The 16188-nt window shown below is 38.2% G+C and overlaps 2 protein-coding genes across 2 annotated transcripts in view; both read right to left on the reverse strand.

The window, feature by feature from the left end:
* The window catches only part of LOC135714370 (8-oxo-dGDP phosphatase NUDT18-like), a 249672-nt gene that overhangs the window by 179757 nt on the left and 53727 nt on the right, over positions 1–16188 (reverse strand). The gene's annotated exons all lie outside the window — the stretch shown is intronic.
* The window catches only part of Scm (Polycomb protein Scm), a 36528-nt gene continuing 21293 nt past the window's right edge, over positions 954–16188 (reverse strand). The window contains exon 5 of the mRNA XM_065237175.1: positions 954–3008. Within this exon, the coding sequence (XP_065093247.1) occupies positions 2868–3008 (141 nt within the window). The 3' untranslated portion in view covers positions 954–2867. The remainder of the gene's footprint in view (positions 3009–16188) is intronic.

Below are 16188 nucleotides of genomic sequence, written 5' to 3' on the forward strand. Positions count from 1 at the left end.
GCATGAGACTGCTATGATTATGAGACTATTCGTATTGCGTCTCGCATACGGTAGCGCGCGCACTGGAAGCCTGGTGCGGAGTGACCTACCCCTTAGTTTCTGCAAATGTCTAGCATAAGAATTTAATTCCTTTGTCTTTTGTCTCTCTTTATTAGTTTTTATCTGTCTTGTCCCACCGTTTCGATGAGTGCCATAGCCGGTCGTACCTCAGACGAAGCTAGAACCGCACTACCGTTCATACTGGCGAAAACGCTCTGAAGAGGCAACGAAACCCTACCCCTACTTCCTCAAGTAAGCCGCGAGTATTCGGCCCAACTCCTGCTAGACATAGATATAAGTTTTTTTTTTCCTTGATTTGATTGACTCATGAACCATGGGACCAACGGCTTTACTTCCCTTCCGAGAAGACGTGATCAGAGATGTTATGCCTCAGAACATCCCGACGGCGCCGACTGGGATTGAACCCAGGCCTGCTGGGGTGAGAGGTAATCAGGCTTACCACTACGCCACCGGCACCGCTGCATAGATATAAGTTAATTTTTGTTAAAAACATTATGATGTTGAACAAATGAATTATTGGCTCCGTAAAGCTAACGCGATTGAGCCTTCCAACTAAACGAAATAGATAAAAAAAAATCACCCCTATTCCCTATTGCGATTGAAAAGGATTTCCCATACAAATTTGTGTTTTGTATTATCCTTACGCAGCGTGGGACTCTTATGCGTATAACGGCAGTATAGGTATTCCTGTCTTTCGAACGAATTGGATTTCGTATGGCGTATCCGATTCGTTTGATAACAGGAATAAGGGTGCCTATTTTGAAGCAATCAATACCAATGAGACAATGAACTTGATTGCGCCCTGCACTCGAAGGGAACATAGGAAGACTGTACCACAAACTGGACCTCAAAAGGATACGTGTCATCATTTTCCGGTAAGAGAAAATCCAGCATTTCATTGTTCACAATCATCACAAAACATCTCTATTTGATAGTTTCATTTTCTCGCCCACATTTTGTTTTGTTTTTATTCACAAGATCTTCTATACAACCCGAGTGCCGATTTAAATGCCGCATTTCATCTAGGACGAATGCAACGGGTACACACAAAAATCCTTTTTCTATAATTTTTTGTTAATTGTTCGATTCCACAACAGGGTGCCAATAAATGCATACCTATATTCACACAAAACCTATTTCGAGCGTAATGAGATACTTTCCGTGATTTGTGATTTATTGTTTTGATTTTCATCATTTTTCCTAGTCGTTAATAATATTTATCATTACCGCCGTCTGCTGACTTATATCGTTTTTTGCTTACTTTTTACTGTACATCTACAATTATTTGCGTTTTCACTATCATCAGGTGTTTACGTGAGAAAGTGTGTGTTTGATATTTAGAAGAGGATCCATTTGTCTAATGCCTAGTTGTGTTGGTTGCTTCCTGCGCAAGGGTGCCTATTTGCCGTAACCTTTTTCCTTTTGTTTTTTTTTTAATTTCGGTTGCTTTTGTGCCAATCAGAGTTGTTAAATATGAGTGGGTAAAGTTAAGCGGGTGTAGTACATAATTATTTGTTTTTGGAATTTAAAGTAAAAAATGTTAACGATAATTTTGATCCGGGTGCTTGTTTATTAAATGGAAAAACTACGGGTAAGGTATGAATGCATCACATTCGTCAGGATTGTTACCTATTGCAAGTACTGTTACATGTTTTTGCTAGCGTATAAATACTTTGATGAAATTTGCACGAAAGATGTTCAAGATCTGTTGTAAGGAAACGAGTCCTCGTCTCGTAAACCGATTTAAACAGCTGAAGTGAATGATCAATGACGGAGCAAACATTTCAATTCAGAACTGGAAAAATGGCCTAACAACTTTTGTAAAAATGCCTTCTCTAGATGATTTCTAGAAAGTCAAGACTCGCCCACGTTCTGAGCTGTTAGGCCCTTATTCTAGCTCTATCTAGAATTGTTTCCTAATTTCATCTCTAGGAAACGTATGACCCGATCTCGGTTCACGATATCCATCATTGATATACTGATCAACAGTGTTACGAAATATGTTCAGGTCGTACGTATGTTCGTTTGTTTGTTTAGTATGCTCTATTTTTGTGTTAAATGTTTGATTAGTACTGTATTTTGTTAGAATGAGTGTGCATCGTTGTGTTTCTGTTGCATAGAGATTTAAACTGTGGTCATGTTTTCTATTTGCTAGAATGTTGTTGTTAAGTTATAGAAAATGACTGTATGTTTGTTGAAACAAATAAATAACATCTGTTTTGCCACTATCTTTAACAAAATCTTAAATTATACCTGATTTACAAAAAGGAAAAAGAAATAATTCTTTCGTTCCAAACAGTAAACAACGATTATCCTTGGAGATTGAACTTAAAAATACAAAGGACAAAAGATTTGTTTTCTCACTTTTTTTTATTTAAGGATACAATAATATAGTAGGAAACAAAACGTACAACAAAAGCGCTTTTCCTGTATTCGACTGTCCTTTTTTTGTTTTCAATTCACCGTCATGTGGTGAACGTTTCTTCTTCTACACATCTTTATCCAACTAATCACTAGTTCAACTGCAACTGTCTAACTGCGCTTCTTTTCTTCCCTAATTAGCACATTCGTTTCTATCTATGCAATATGTTATGGAAAACATAAATAGTTATTCTCTAGCCGCATCCCAAATGGCTTGTTCTTACTGTTTCTGTTTTATACAATCATACCTAGTGTTTCACATTTATTTGTAGGTATCGTATAGTCATCAAAGTAAAAACAAAGGGAAAACAACCCCCATGGAATGGGATTATATATAGCACAGTGATAGCAAATAAAAGAAACATAACGACGATTGAAACAATAATTTACATCGATGACATATTGTGACGGCGTCCTTTCACTCTGCTGACCAGATTGCAGATCTTCAGGGCTGGTCCCAGCTTCAGGCCCATGTATTTCATCATCATGTCGCTGTTGAGCAGAAGCAGTGCCTTGCCGTCGATTTCCTGATGAGGAGAATAAATGTTAGGATTTGAGAAAGGAGTTTTCGCAATCCTTCAGAGGTGATTCTTAACGATGGCTATTGTCTCGATGAAGTACAGTTAGGATTTACGGACTGCTACATTTACGCAATATTAAATGGTTTTTTTTCGTGTTGTAGATAGATTAACACTCGCAGGACTGGTAGTGGGTATGTGATAAAATAGTAGTGAGTTTAGTGACTAAGATAACAAAATAGTGACCAAATAGTGACTTCAAAATAATAATAAAGTGACTAATAGTGACATTTATTGATCGGAAAGATATTTAATTGATTGCGACCCAGTTGGCTGAAATTTCATCACTCAATGCGTGCAGTGCGCTGATTTTCTAGAATCTGCAATATTATAAACGACGATTGCTAGCATTCCTCACTGCGTTAGTGCGGTGCAGCGGAGAAGAGAAAAAAGAAACACACCAACAGATAACGAAAACACGCAAAGTGTAGCCATCGCACCGGCACAAAGAGCGCACTAAATATAGGATTGCAAATGAGAAACCCTACAGAAAGTTCTTCTTGTTCCTCTCTATCTCTTCCTATGAATGGTAAGCAAAGACGACAAAGAAGACATTAGTTGCCATTTGTATTTCATTCGCTCTCTGCACCACATGGAGTATGATTTTTCCACCACTTGTGTGGATTGATTTCTCGGAGACAAGTTGGAAAAGAGTGTGCGAAGCAAATGGTAGAACCACACTCTCTTTGCCAAGTGCTGTGTTATGTATGTAAAAAGTTGTTGTGCAAACGTTCTGAGCCACCTTCCAACCCTGAAACCTATCATGAAAATTTTTCATGCACTTTAAAATAAAACAAATGGTTTAAGCATTCCTTGAATTTTGCAGATTACAAGCCCAGAAAAAATAGAATACAATTTAATGGACTTAGAAAAGTACTCAAGATTCTGAAACATGATTTTTTCTCGATAATTGGTCGAATACTAAAGCTACCGGGTTTCAAATATTTTTTAACTAGGCCTAATAAATGTCTAGAACTTGAAAGTTGTTCCAGACTATTTTTCGACAGTTTAGGTTTGGACAAAAATTACTACCTGAAAAAAACCTGGAAAATCGGGGAATATCAGGGTATTGATTTTTGGACCTGGGAAATCAGGGAATCTCAGGGAATTTACTTGAAATTCAGGGAAATATTTCTTAATCACAGAAGTATGACAAACTTCGCTAGTTTCAAACAACTTAATTACTCGGTGTAGTTTTAGGATGGTTTAAAATTTTAAATAGGTTAGGTTCCTATAGTTGCGTATTGAGTATCCATGCACAACCATAGGAACCTAACGCTTCTAACGTACCGCAACTATAGAAGCGTTTCCCCTATTAATGGTTGTTTGCCTAATATAAATTCAGCTCCTACTGGGTGTTGACACATTTCTGAGTTAAACTGAGATCCTGAGGGTTGATACAAAAAATCTATTTCCGTAGACACTAGACGTTGCTATTTGTTGTAAAATATACATGCGTATCTTAATAGATGCTACTCCTAATTGCCTTTGGGTGCATTGGCGCGCTTTTTAACAAATTCAAGACTGGTAAAGAGTTAAGAGAAAAAGATGATTTTTTCTACACTTGTAGTTCTTGTTCTTCATTGTGTTCTTAACAGCCTGACTAGCTCAGAAAATAAACTAAATGAATATTTACGATAATGACCTTGGAATAGCACTTTTATGATTGAATAGTGATTCAAGAAACGTAGACTAACATTGCCTCGACAGCATAGAGTGGCGTTATTCATTGTAAATCTGTTTAGCTTGGAAAATTATCTTCTCAATGAAGTCTTAGTATTGCCCGGAACGTGGGTAGATCACCTTTTCGTGGTACGTTACGGGATGTAAGATCTAAAGGGTGATACGGTCAAAATTTGGTCAAGGGAAAACGCGTGTAAATCGGTGAAATCGTTTATTTAAAAAATCAAATTAAATTTCTTTTTCAAGTTTAATTAGTATAAAATTCAGGAAAAATATTCAGTTAGGCTTCCGCTTTTCCAAATCCGAATTGCCGGGCCTTACGTTTGACCCTTGCCATCAGATTTTGTACAGCCACCTTGTCCACCTTCTTCGCCGCAGAAAGCCAGTTTGCCTTGAACTGCTGCTCGCCCTTAGCAGTTTTTTTGGTCTTCTTTAGGTTCCGCTTGACAATAGCCCAGTATTTCTCAATTGGGCGGAGCTCTGGCGTGTTGAGAGGGTTCTTGTCCTTGGGAACCACCTGCACGTTGTTGGCGTTGTACCACTCCATGGCCTTTTTACCGTAATGGCAAGATGCCAAATCCGGCCAAAACAGTACGGAACAACCGTGTTTCTTCAGGAAAGGCAGCAGACGTTTATTCAAACACTCTTTCACGTAAATTTCTTGGTTGACAGTCCCGGAAGCTATGAAAATGCTGCTTTTCAAGCCACAGGTACAGATGGCTTGCCAAACCAGATATTTCTTTGCGAACTTTGACAGTTTCATGTGCTTGAAAACATCTGCTACCTTTCCCCTTCCTTTTGCCGTATAAAACTCCTGTCCCGGAAGCTGCTTGTAGTCGGCTTTGACGTAGGTTTCGTCGTCCATTACCACGCAGTCAAACTTCGTCAGCATCGTCGTGTACAGCCTCCGGGATCGCGCTTTGACCGTCGTATTTTGTTTATCATCGCGATTTGGAGTCACTACCTTCTTGTAAGTCGATAGTCCGGCTCGTTTTTTGGCTCGATGCACGGTTGTAGACGATACACCCAGCTTATTTGCGGCATCTCGGAGAGAGAGGTTAGGGTTTCGCTTGAAACTACCGGCAACTCTCTTTGTCGTCTCAGCGGCTTCCGGTTTTCGATTTCCCCCCGATCCAGACTTCCTGGCTGTCGACAAACGTTCCTCAAACACTTTAATTACATTTGTAACGGTTGATTTGGCAACTTTTAGCGATTTTGCCAACTTTGCGTGCGAGTAGCTCGGATTTTCGCGATGCGCGAGCAAAATTTTGATACGCTGCTCTTCTTGCTTGGACGGCATTTTGACAACTGAAGAGTGAATTCCAAAATCAAGGAACAACATTCTACACACACACACACCTTCAAAATGAGGGGTGTTCAGGTTTTTTAAATGCAAAATTGAAAGAAATACGTCAAGTTGATATTGACCAAATTTTGACCGTATAACCCTTTACCACCGATTCCGAAATCGACAGGATTTTTCAGTAATCAAAGGAACACATCTTAGTCCTTGTTACTTTTTATGCCTTGTTGATAGTGATAAGTCCTCGGGTTGCCTGGACCGAGGATGATCTTGAAACAAGGAAAAAATGAATTAGTTAGTCTTCATCTATGTGATTCCTAATCTTCTATTCGCTGTTCCCTAGTTTGAAGTTGTTAAGACTAAGGTTCTGATGCATGGTCACTATCGGTGTCATTCATTAATTTTGTTGCTTAGGAATCCTATTTTGACTGACAAAGGGGCGCGCATTTGGAGGGTGTTCCAACACTCCGAAGGGTATAAATGACCTTTCAATTGGAATCGATTCCTTGCGATGAAGGCAATAATGACAACTGTATCAAAACCGAATACTTCTTCATTTCTCAATAGTGATGAAGTAATACGACATGCACTAAACTAAGGACACGGGATATACTACAATAGATCAAATTACTGGTCGCAGAAGTTTTATGTCTCGAACAGAGGAGAAAAAAGTCTTAGTATTGCAATCGCGATGAAATTAAGCTACTGAATTTTGGAGGTGAAAGCGTTGTTTTTACAATTTCCCACTAGGAATCTGGCCGTGAACTAGTGTTTTGTTAAGCGTACTATCCAGAATATTTTTTTTTGTGGAGCTGGGTCTCAAATTGTACTCAAGGAAAAAAAAAATATAAAGGGATTAAAGACAAGTGTTCCATATGCAAGATATAGGAGAACTGCTTCTAAGGGTGAGCCATGCCAAAAATCTCTTCTCATATCATCGAGCAAATTTGCTGCAAACTTTAAGCGATTAAGCAAGCCTTGTTTGTAAATTGATATCGAGATGGTTGCAGCACCGACAAACCGACATGAATGACCATAGCAGGGCTGGTAGCGATCACTGGTGTCAAAAATAGTGGTTTTAGTGACCATGTTGAAGACACTTAAAATAGTGAGTTATAGTTGTAAAAATAGTGACTAAAAAGTGACCTAAGAGAAAATAAATGTTTGCTGTTTTAGACTTATTTACCAAGTATCTCATAAACACTTATGTACGATATGAACCTTTAAAATGAAAGATTCAATAGAAATGGTAAAACCCACGGTATTAGTCAAGGTGTCTAATAACTGCAAAAACCTGGAAAACCGGGAATCCTCAGGACATTTTATTTTTCCTTAAAATACCTGGAAGGCTCAGAGAATTTAATAAATTTCTTACTAAGGATATTTAAAGAAAAGAATGAATTTTAAAATACAAGCATTTAATGTTTCTGGTATCACACTTTTAACTTTATAGATCCACATTGGACTAATATTCAGTAACATATATATTTAGAAACCAGAGGCTGAAATGTATTTTTTTTGTTTGAAACATGCATATTTCCTAGAAATTTTGAATTTGAACTAGTTCTGGACTTAAAAGCTATAAAACTTCAAGAAATTTTCAAGAATCTGGAGTAAAAATCCATGCACAGTTTTAAAAGCCCGTGGAATTTTACTTTAATTTCTAAGGACCTTATTTTAAGGAAGTTCTGGGAAAAGAATCTTTCAGATAAACATCAAATGTAATCTGCTTTTAAGGTAGTTCTGAAGAATTTTAGATTTCTTGTGAAGCCTGAAAGTTTTGACAAAAATTTGAAGAAACCCTGAATTGAATTAGAAGGAAATTTTAATGAAAACTCTGAAAATTTCTGAGGAGCACAACTCCTTCAGAGAAAAATTCCAAGGGCCTTCTGAGGATAATTTTATAAAGTTGTGGAAGAAAACGAATCCGGAGCATAAGTTCTTGGAATCTTTTTGAAAATAATAAAAGGAGGATTACAATTAAATCTGAGAATAACTCCAGAACATCTTCAAAGGAATTCGGAAAATAAATTCAGGAGGGTTTGCCAAACAAATTGTGCGAAGAAATCTAAAGAATTTGTGAGGAGAAATGCCACTGAATTCTTAGGAGACTTTCTTTGTGAGTAGAATTCCAAGGGAAGGATATCTGAAATGAATTCAATGAATATTCGGAGAGATTTTCCAAAGGGTTTCTTATTGTGGAGCATTTCAAGGTCTTTCCGAAGAAAACTAAAAGAAAATTAAATTAGGAGGATAGCTTTATTGAAATGTTGAGGAATATTTTAATGAAAATCAGAATAGACTATTCTGAGGTCTTCCGAACTACTTGAAAGTTCCCAAACTTTTCCTGAAGTTAATGAAACTGCCTTAAATTTCTTTTGTAGTTTAAGAAACTATGCTCACTGATGCTCACAATACTTCTCATCAAATTCTTAAACTTCCCTGAACTTTATAGGCCTTCCTAAAGTTTCCTCAATGTTTCTAACGTTGCCTTGAAGTTTCGACAATTTTCGTTAAGTATTATAACCATTATAAACGCTCACTAATTTTCCCTGCCTTTATCTATGGTTACCTGAAGTTCTCTAAATTTGTTTAATAATCCGGCAAATTTTCTGATATATATTCATAATTCCCTGACGCTTCTGACGTTTTCGGATCAATCATAGAATTCATAGAATACCCCATAACGGAACTCTTTGTAAGTCTCTGCAAATTTGCTTAAATTAGTGGTATAATTCTGAAGCTATCTGATCGTCCTTGGAGTACTCGGAACTTCGCTGAATATCATGAAACTATCTTAAAGTATCTATATTCATAATAAGTTCTCTGAAATTTCTTGAAGATATCACTGATTGCTAAAAGTTCTCGCAAAAATGTTTATTTAAAACTGATTGCCATGTCTTAAAAAAAGTTTGGGTACATTGCTGTTGTTTTTGATGTACAAAAAAAAGAGCATATTTTAAAAAATAGCTTTTTTATTATAAACCTGGAATTAATCCATTAAAATACTGGAAAAATTTGGAAAACTCATGTAATTCTATTTAGAAAAATGAGTAGACGATTAAACACCACAAAGCAAAGAATGATCAATCTTGAAATAAATTCACGCTAAAATAGTTGAAAATAGTGACTGATTACAAGAAAAAGTGACTTTAGTGACTTGGCCTTAAAAAAAAGAGACTTTTTAGTGACTGTCTTGAAAAAAGTGACCAAGTCACTAAAAAGTGACTCGCTACCAGCCCTGCCATAGCAATTCCACAAAATTTCTGCTCAAAGCACACTACCGACATCTGTCTCCGTGTTCGCGGAAAACGTTTATCTAGGCCACAAACACGAGTGATCTATTCTGGACAAGTTATTTTTATATAGATGAAAAGTTTTTATGGTTTTGACAGATGGGATCGCGGCACATTTGAATCGGCCGTTATAGATTTTCGAGCGAAAGTTTAGTTTATGTTTTATGTCGGTTTGGCGGTGGTTGCAGTTTCCTTCACACATCACTATTATTCATGAATTGAACTGATTCCCTGGCGCTTACAATTTTTTAATTTAGAAAAATGCGGTGCCTTCCCGTTTTTGGCAAAACGCGATTTCTGCCTTTTTTGCATCCTATAAAATGTATCGAACGCTTTATTCAATTTGAGATTGTACTGGACCACTATTCATGGGTTAAAGGTCCATGTGGTAATTCATGAAAAAAAAATGTCCAGAAAGCACTACCCAACTAACAATTTTGGCTGCAGACTAGCTAAGACAGTCAAACATTTCCTTATGCAGCTAATTTATGCCTGTATAGGCTGGTCTACAGCTAGAATTGTTTGTTGGGTAGTACATATCTGAGGAAAGTAATAGCTGATGAGGTTGTGTTGACAAAACCATGTAGACACCGCACCTGATTTTTACCTCAGAAAATCTGAGATAAGTTTAACAATTTCTAGATCTCAGGCAATGGAAAAAAATATAATCTGGGCAAATTTGGAAGATAATGGACATGAATATTTAGATCACGCAGTTGAAAAAAAATCATAATACTAGAGATTCCGTAAATTCAAATTCTTTACTCTCAATATTGGTCGTTGCTTTAGTGACCTTGCCACTAATAAAAAATCTGCTGCCAGCCCTGTACTCGAGACAATGCATTTGAGAGTGAATTTGTTTTCCAAATCCAATTCGAAACCAAACTTTTTGTGAGAGCGAAACTCAGCCCGAGGTACAATACCGGACATAAGTAGGTATAACGGTATAACATTGCGTTTTTTTTTCACCGCTAAAAAGTTCAAAGAACTGTAACTTTTTCGGATGTCCGTGAATTATTCCACAAATGGTTTGGATGACACCCGAACACGTCGTTAAGCAAAATAACCATAACAATTTTGTTAAGGTTGTTTTTCTTGCTGGGCACCAATGCTACCGACGCCAGGGAGGCAGCTTCCACAACTGGACCCTACCTATCGACCCATCAGCTCATGAACCGGGGACCAACGGCTTTACTTTATGCCTCAGAAAATTTTCGGCGGTGCCGACTGGCATTAAAACAAGGCCTGCTGGGGTGACAGTTACAGCATAATGGGTTGAATCCGTAAGAAGTTTGAGAATTTTTAGCATTTCCTGGAGTACAACACATCAAATATGCTGAAATGTTGCTAATTGATAGTCAAGACATAGGGGAAATGGCTCTAATGTTGGCCTATGGATCTAAGATTGGGCCCATCGCTAAAAATCTGCTATTTATCAATTTTATCTAGATGAACGCGTCATTGGGACGGTACTAATGGATATTTTTTGTCGCTATTGAAAATTTGGTCGATTGCTGAATTTATGTATGGGCCCAAATTAGGGGCATTTAGGCCGACATTACATCCATTTCCCCTAGTGCTTTCATATGCTTCAAGTTTCACTAAAATCCTTTTCACGACAAAAAAGTTGTATGGGTTGGATTCTTTTTCGCCAAGTGAAAAATTACTGTCCACTGGGATGGGATCAATATCATAGACTACGATGTCCAACCGGAGACGTCCAAAGACGTTGATCGGGGTCTGCAATCTATCGAGGAGACAATATCCCTGGCCAGGGAACAACACGTGCCAGTATCCAGACAGATGAATAACACTCTGAACCTTGACAGCCCTATCAAAGATCTCATTAGACTCCGTAACACCATTCGTAAACAGTACCCGCGTTCTGATCATTCAGGCCAGGATGGTGGATCTCAGAAATAAAGATTGTGCAAAGCCCTTCTGGAAACTAACAAAAATCCTTAAAAATAAGCCAAGACCCATTCCAACACTTATGCCGTTGAATCAACCCAATGATTCAGTCATCCATCTGATAAACCCTGAAGAGAACCCGCATAAATAATAACCATAAGAAGCGCATAACCACCAATTCGGGATATCTTTCAAACTATATGTGGTATGATCGTACCATCTATGATAGCGTTAGTGTATGGTACACAATTATTAGCGAAGGCTGATGCTATAGTTCAACACTTCGTCAGCTCTCATAATCTCGGACTGAACATAGCTAGTCCATAAGGTACTGCCAAAGATGTAACTCTAAGGCCAGAAGGTTCCGAAGAAACGAGCTCAACTTTTTGGCTCAGCTCTGGTACTATCTTCGGTCCCAAGCTTATCGATTCACCCCTCGAAATATAGGAAAATCCACTAACCCTTCATTTTATCTGTCAAACTTTCATAGCGAATTAAAACAAACATAGTGTAGTACTGGAATTTAGTATTGATTGTTGGTACTACGGTTGCTGAAAATGCAGCCAACCTCCATCAAATTGCCAACAATTTTCCTGTGGAATCCGAGATTGCGGCTGACGAACTGTTGGCCTATATCAAATCATCTAAAAATATGAAGGCCCCAGATTTCGACCAAATTTTGAATCTAGAACTCGAACACTTGAGTTTCAGATTCTTCAACCAACTGGCACTGATTTTTAATAGTGGATCTCTAGGTCTACCTTCAGGAATTGACCATTTTCCCGGTGATTCCGGGTATTTTGAGGATTATTTTCTGGCTACCCAATGTCATTAATCGATTTGGTAATGACATATTTCATCTATGCTCAAGATTGTATGCAATTTAGAAACAAATCACGCATCTCTGGGTTTAGTTTCAGGAATTGGCCAATGTCGTGATTTCCCCTCCCTTGGCTAGTTTTTGCACCTTGCTGTTGGTGGGCGGGCTTAATTTCATGCTTTATAGTGGAGTGTTGGAGACGGTAGGTTTATGGTCGGCGTTGCTGGCTCATGCCGCGATAGAATGGCGACATGGGCAGGCGATGGGGATTACTAAGCTTCCCCTCTCTGATAAACCGCTGCATGAGAGAACCAAAGATCTAGTCTAGCAGTGATAGTATCACACTTGTTACTCCTTTTATTGAGAGCCGCGTCGTAGTACGCTTACGTATAGGCACTGACGTTGGGTGTGATACTGGCGGGTTTTGCCGCAAATCACTCTTATTTTATTTATTTTTTACGCAGATAGATTTATTTGGGTTTGCAAGGGAATTATACTATTGAAATATTTCAGAAAGTGCCCAACAGTGCTCCTTCTATTTGCGTGACAAGCTTTCATTGTTGTTTTCATTGAAGTATTACTCAGAAAACAATGTTAAACATCATTTTTGTACATGGTATTGTAACTAATCTTATATGTGCTTCATTTTGATTTGGGATAAGTGTTTGAACTATGACTCGGGTTTTCCACTGTGGTGTGCTTTTATTGTGACATACCCATGTGTATTTTTGTGGTGCGACATAGTGGAAACGTGAGAGCGTAGTTGGAACATTTACCCTATACAATATACAATTTAAAATTAGCTTGGAAACTAACTTCAAAGTGAAGCATTTTAGTCACTTGAAGGTGTCATCTGGGACGAACAAAGATATAAGATAAGATATGTAAAAGCCAGAAGTACTTGAAACACGTTAAATTGTAGTTTAAAAGCATGGGTTATGTAGGTAGATTAGAGATTTCAGTTATTTATTAAATAAACTTCAATTATAGAATTCAGAAAGTTAATTAACATAAGAGATAGGACGCGGGGGGTCCGCTTAGGGAGGCGACTAGCCTATGAAGTTGTATAATAAATCTTCCTATTTAGTGTATTTGTTAATTACAGACAATGTCAATAGCGAAAGTCATATCTTCAACCAGGCGCTTACGAACAAGTGAAGTTTTAGGAAAGATGTGTTAAATATGTTGATAGGTTTGAAATAAGAATTAGGATTGTTGTGCTTTAGTTTTCGGTAAGGTATGAGGTGTCAACAAAGCCCTTTTGAGCAAATTTTCAAACATCAAATTGATTGAGTGATTTATTGAAAGACATTGCGTTGCGAAAATTGACAAGTCATACATCTAACATAGTAGTAGCAACAATCAATACGAAACTAACGATTTTAAATTGGCTCACCACTTTAGTATCTTATTGGTCCCAAGCAAACGATTAACGTACCCTATTCTAGTTGAAATTCTATTACTACACTATGTTTGTTTTGATTCGCTATGAAAGTTTGACAGATAACATCAGGGGTGTGTGGATTCATGCAGAACATGCAGGGATGAGTGAAATAGCTTGGGACTGCTTGGGACCGTTGTTGTGGTACTGAGTGAGCCAAAAATAATAATGATTTTCTTCGGGACCCAGTGGTCTTAGAGTTACCTCTATGGTAGTAGTAGCAGTGTCGCATAATCTTATCACAATTGCTGCAAATAGTGCTTGAGGGGCCAGCAGGGCTGAATACGGATCAAAACTAACATAACTACTAACACTAAAATGATCCCGGAACTAACACTTATCCATTGTACTTTTAGTTATTTATTAGTTTTATTTTTCTACTAAGTCATCTATGCTTCTTTCTATTGTTTGGATCAAGTACAACTAATACTAATCTACCTTTTAACCCATTATCTTTATGAATGGCGAATCATATGACGTGAGACACGTACAAGCTGGAACTCAAAGAATTACTTCGAACAGGATGTCAAACAAATTCAGGACCAATCCAAATGAGACCAGAAACCAACAAAGCATCGGGGAGTTATATATTCTGGGAGAGGTATTTGATAAATAATGGTAAGTTAAAATCAGAGCCAAGGATCATGAGAGGTAATTGTCAATAATTCATTAATTAGTAGAAATCTCGGTAACTTTTTCAAGGAAGCGTATCGGCTTTTGTAGGCGGTGCGTTTGGTCGTCGATTTGGCGTAACTGGTGGCTCGCCCGCGCGTGCTGGCACTATCATCAGATAGGGGAAATTTTCCTCTATCTGCTGGTGGTGTTGATAAGCGTGTGCGAGATGCCGGTTGCGCCGGATCGACGATCGGATGCATTGTTTGCAGGAGCTGGTGCTTCCCTTTGAAAAAGTAATCGAGAAATGACCATATTATCCTGTAATTGATATTACTATTTTTATATATCAATGAAATTAGTCAAGACAGAGTAACAGATGGGGAAGGACAATAGACACAAGTTGACACAATAAACAAGACAAGTGGGGGTTAATACACAAGACAAAATGACAAAATAAGTGACGACAGAAGACAAGACTGGGACGAAAATCAACCTTTTAAAAAAACAAGAATGCGCAATTATATTATCAAAACTATTTGGATCAGCACAAAAACAATAGTGACCACACGGGCACCATAGCCTAGGAACGTCTGTGTGTTGATTTAAAATAGAGGCTCATAGAAGCAAAATTTATCAATAAAAGGGGTCCAGTGTAGAGTTTTAGCAAGTTGCTGCCACTGGATCACTACAAAAAAAAAAAAAAAGGAATTGGCCAATGTCGTGATTTCCGCTATTTGCCGGCGCCGGTGGTGTAGTGGTAAGCGTGACTGATTTCTAACACCCCAATGGGTCTGGGTTCAATCCCAGCCGAGGTCGATGGGATTTTTCTGATGCATAAACATCTCTGGTCACGTCTTCCTTCGGAAGGGAAGTAAAGCCGTTGGTCCCGGCCGATGTGTGTTGTGAATGGGTGCGATATCCTACGCAGGTGTGGAAGCTGCCTTCCTGCACATTCGATTGTCGTCAATGGATGGCAATCGATGTCCGTCGGTGATTGGCACTTGATTGCGGAACAGAGACCGGCGTTAAATAAAGGAAAGAAGATTTCCGCCATTTGGAAATGGACCGTAATCCTTGCGCAGCATTTTGTTAGCACAAAACTTCACACTTCAAGATCGTTTTCAAAACTGTCCCGCTGAACCGTGGGCATGGACAGCTTGCGGAAACGAGGGAGAGTGAAAGAGAAATAGAGCCGAGAAAATCTCTGAACGAGAGGTTTTGTTTTGATTTTCCCACTGTCACAGGGATTACATCGTACCCATGTTCACACACTAAATGAAAACTATTTAAATGAACTCTTAAAGCGAACCAAAGTTATTTCACTTTACTAGCCCAGTCCATCCATTCTCTACAACCAATTTACCAGTTATTCGGGATATCCATAGGACCGTTTCCTGGCCACCCGCACGGGAAAAAATCCGATCTCCGAAATTAGACAAATGACTCATGATTTCATGAACACAGCGTATTTTCATGTTATGAAAATACACCATGAATAATATTCATGATATCAGCAACTTTTGCGTAACGCAGCAAACATACCCAAAATCATGAATCATCCGAGTTGAAATCATGAGCTCATGGGTTTAATATTTACCAAAAAATGTAAAAAGAATCAAATAAAGCATCAGACTGGCTTCGAACCAAGAACCTTGAGATCATTAAACCCATACTTTGACCACTATACTAGCAGTACTTGTATAATATGGAAGTCAAAAGGCGTATAAGGTTTGCCAAGTACGTGTAATGCTTGTAGCGGTCTTGATTCCACTGCATTATGAAATCATGAATTTCCATGGCAAAATCATGATGTTCATGGGATGACAAGTTTTTTTCATTTCATGATTTTTAATCATGAAAATGGAATCGGATTTGTTTCCGTGCGGTAGCATAATTGATATGGTGATGGCATATTTCCTCTATGCTCATCATTGAATGCAATTTAGAGAAAACCGCGGATCTCTAGGTCTACTTTCAGCAATTGACCTTTTTCCCGGTGAATCCGAATTTCCGCAGAGCCACCACTAGTCCAATCAGATCCCTGTCTGGTTCGTTCAAAA

The sequence above is a fragment of the Ochlerotatus camptorhynchus genome, unplaced genomic scaffold (genome assembly GCF_037179485.1).
Source record: "Ochlerotatus camptorhynchus isolate MF236.1 unplaced genomic scaffold, CSIRO-AGI_Acam_v1.1 ptg000004l, whole genome shotgun sequence".
NCBI lineage: Eukaryota > Metazoa > Arthropoda > Insecta > Diptera > Culicidae > Ochlerotatus > Ochlerotatus camptorhynchus.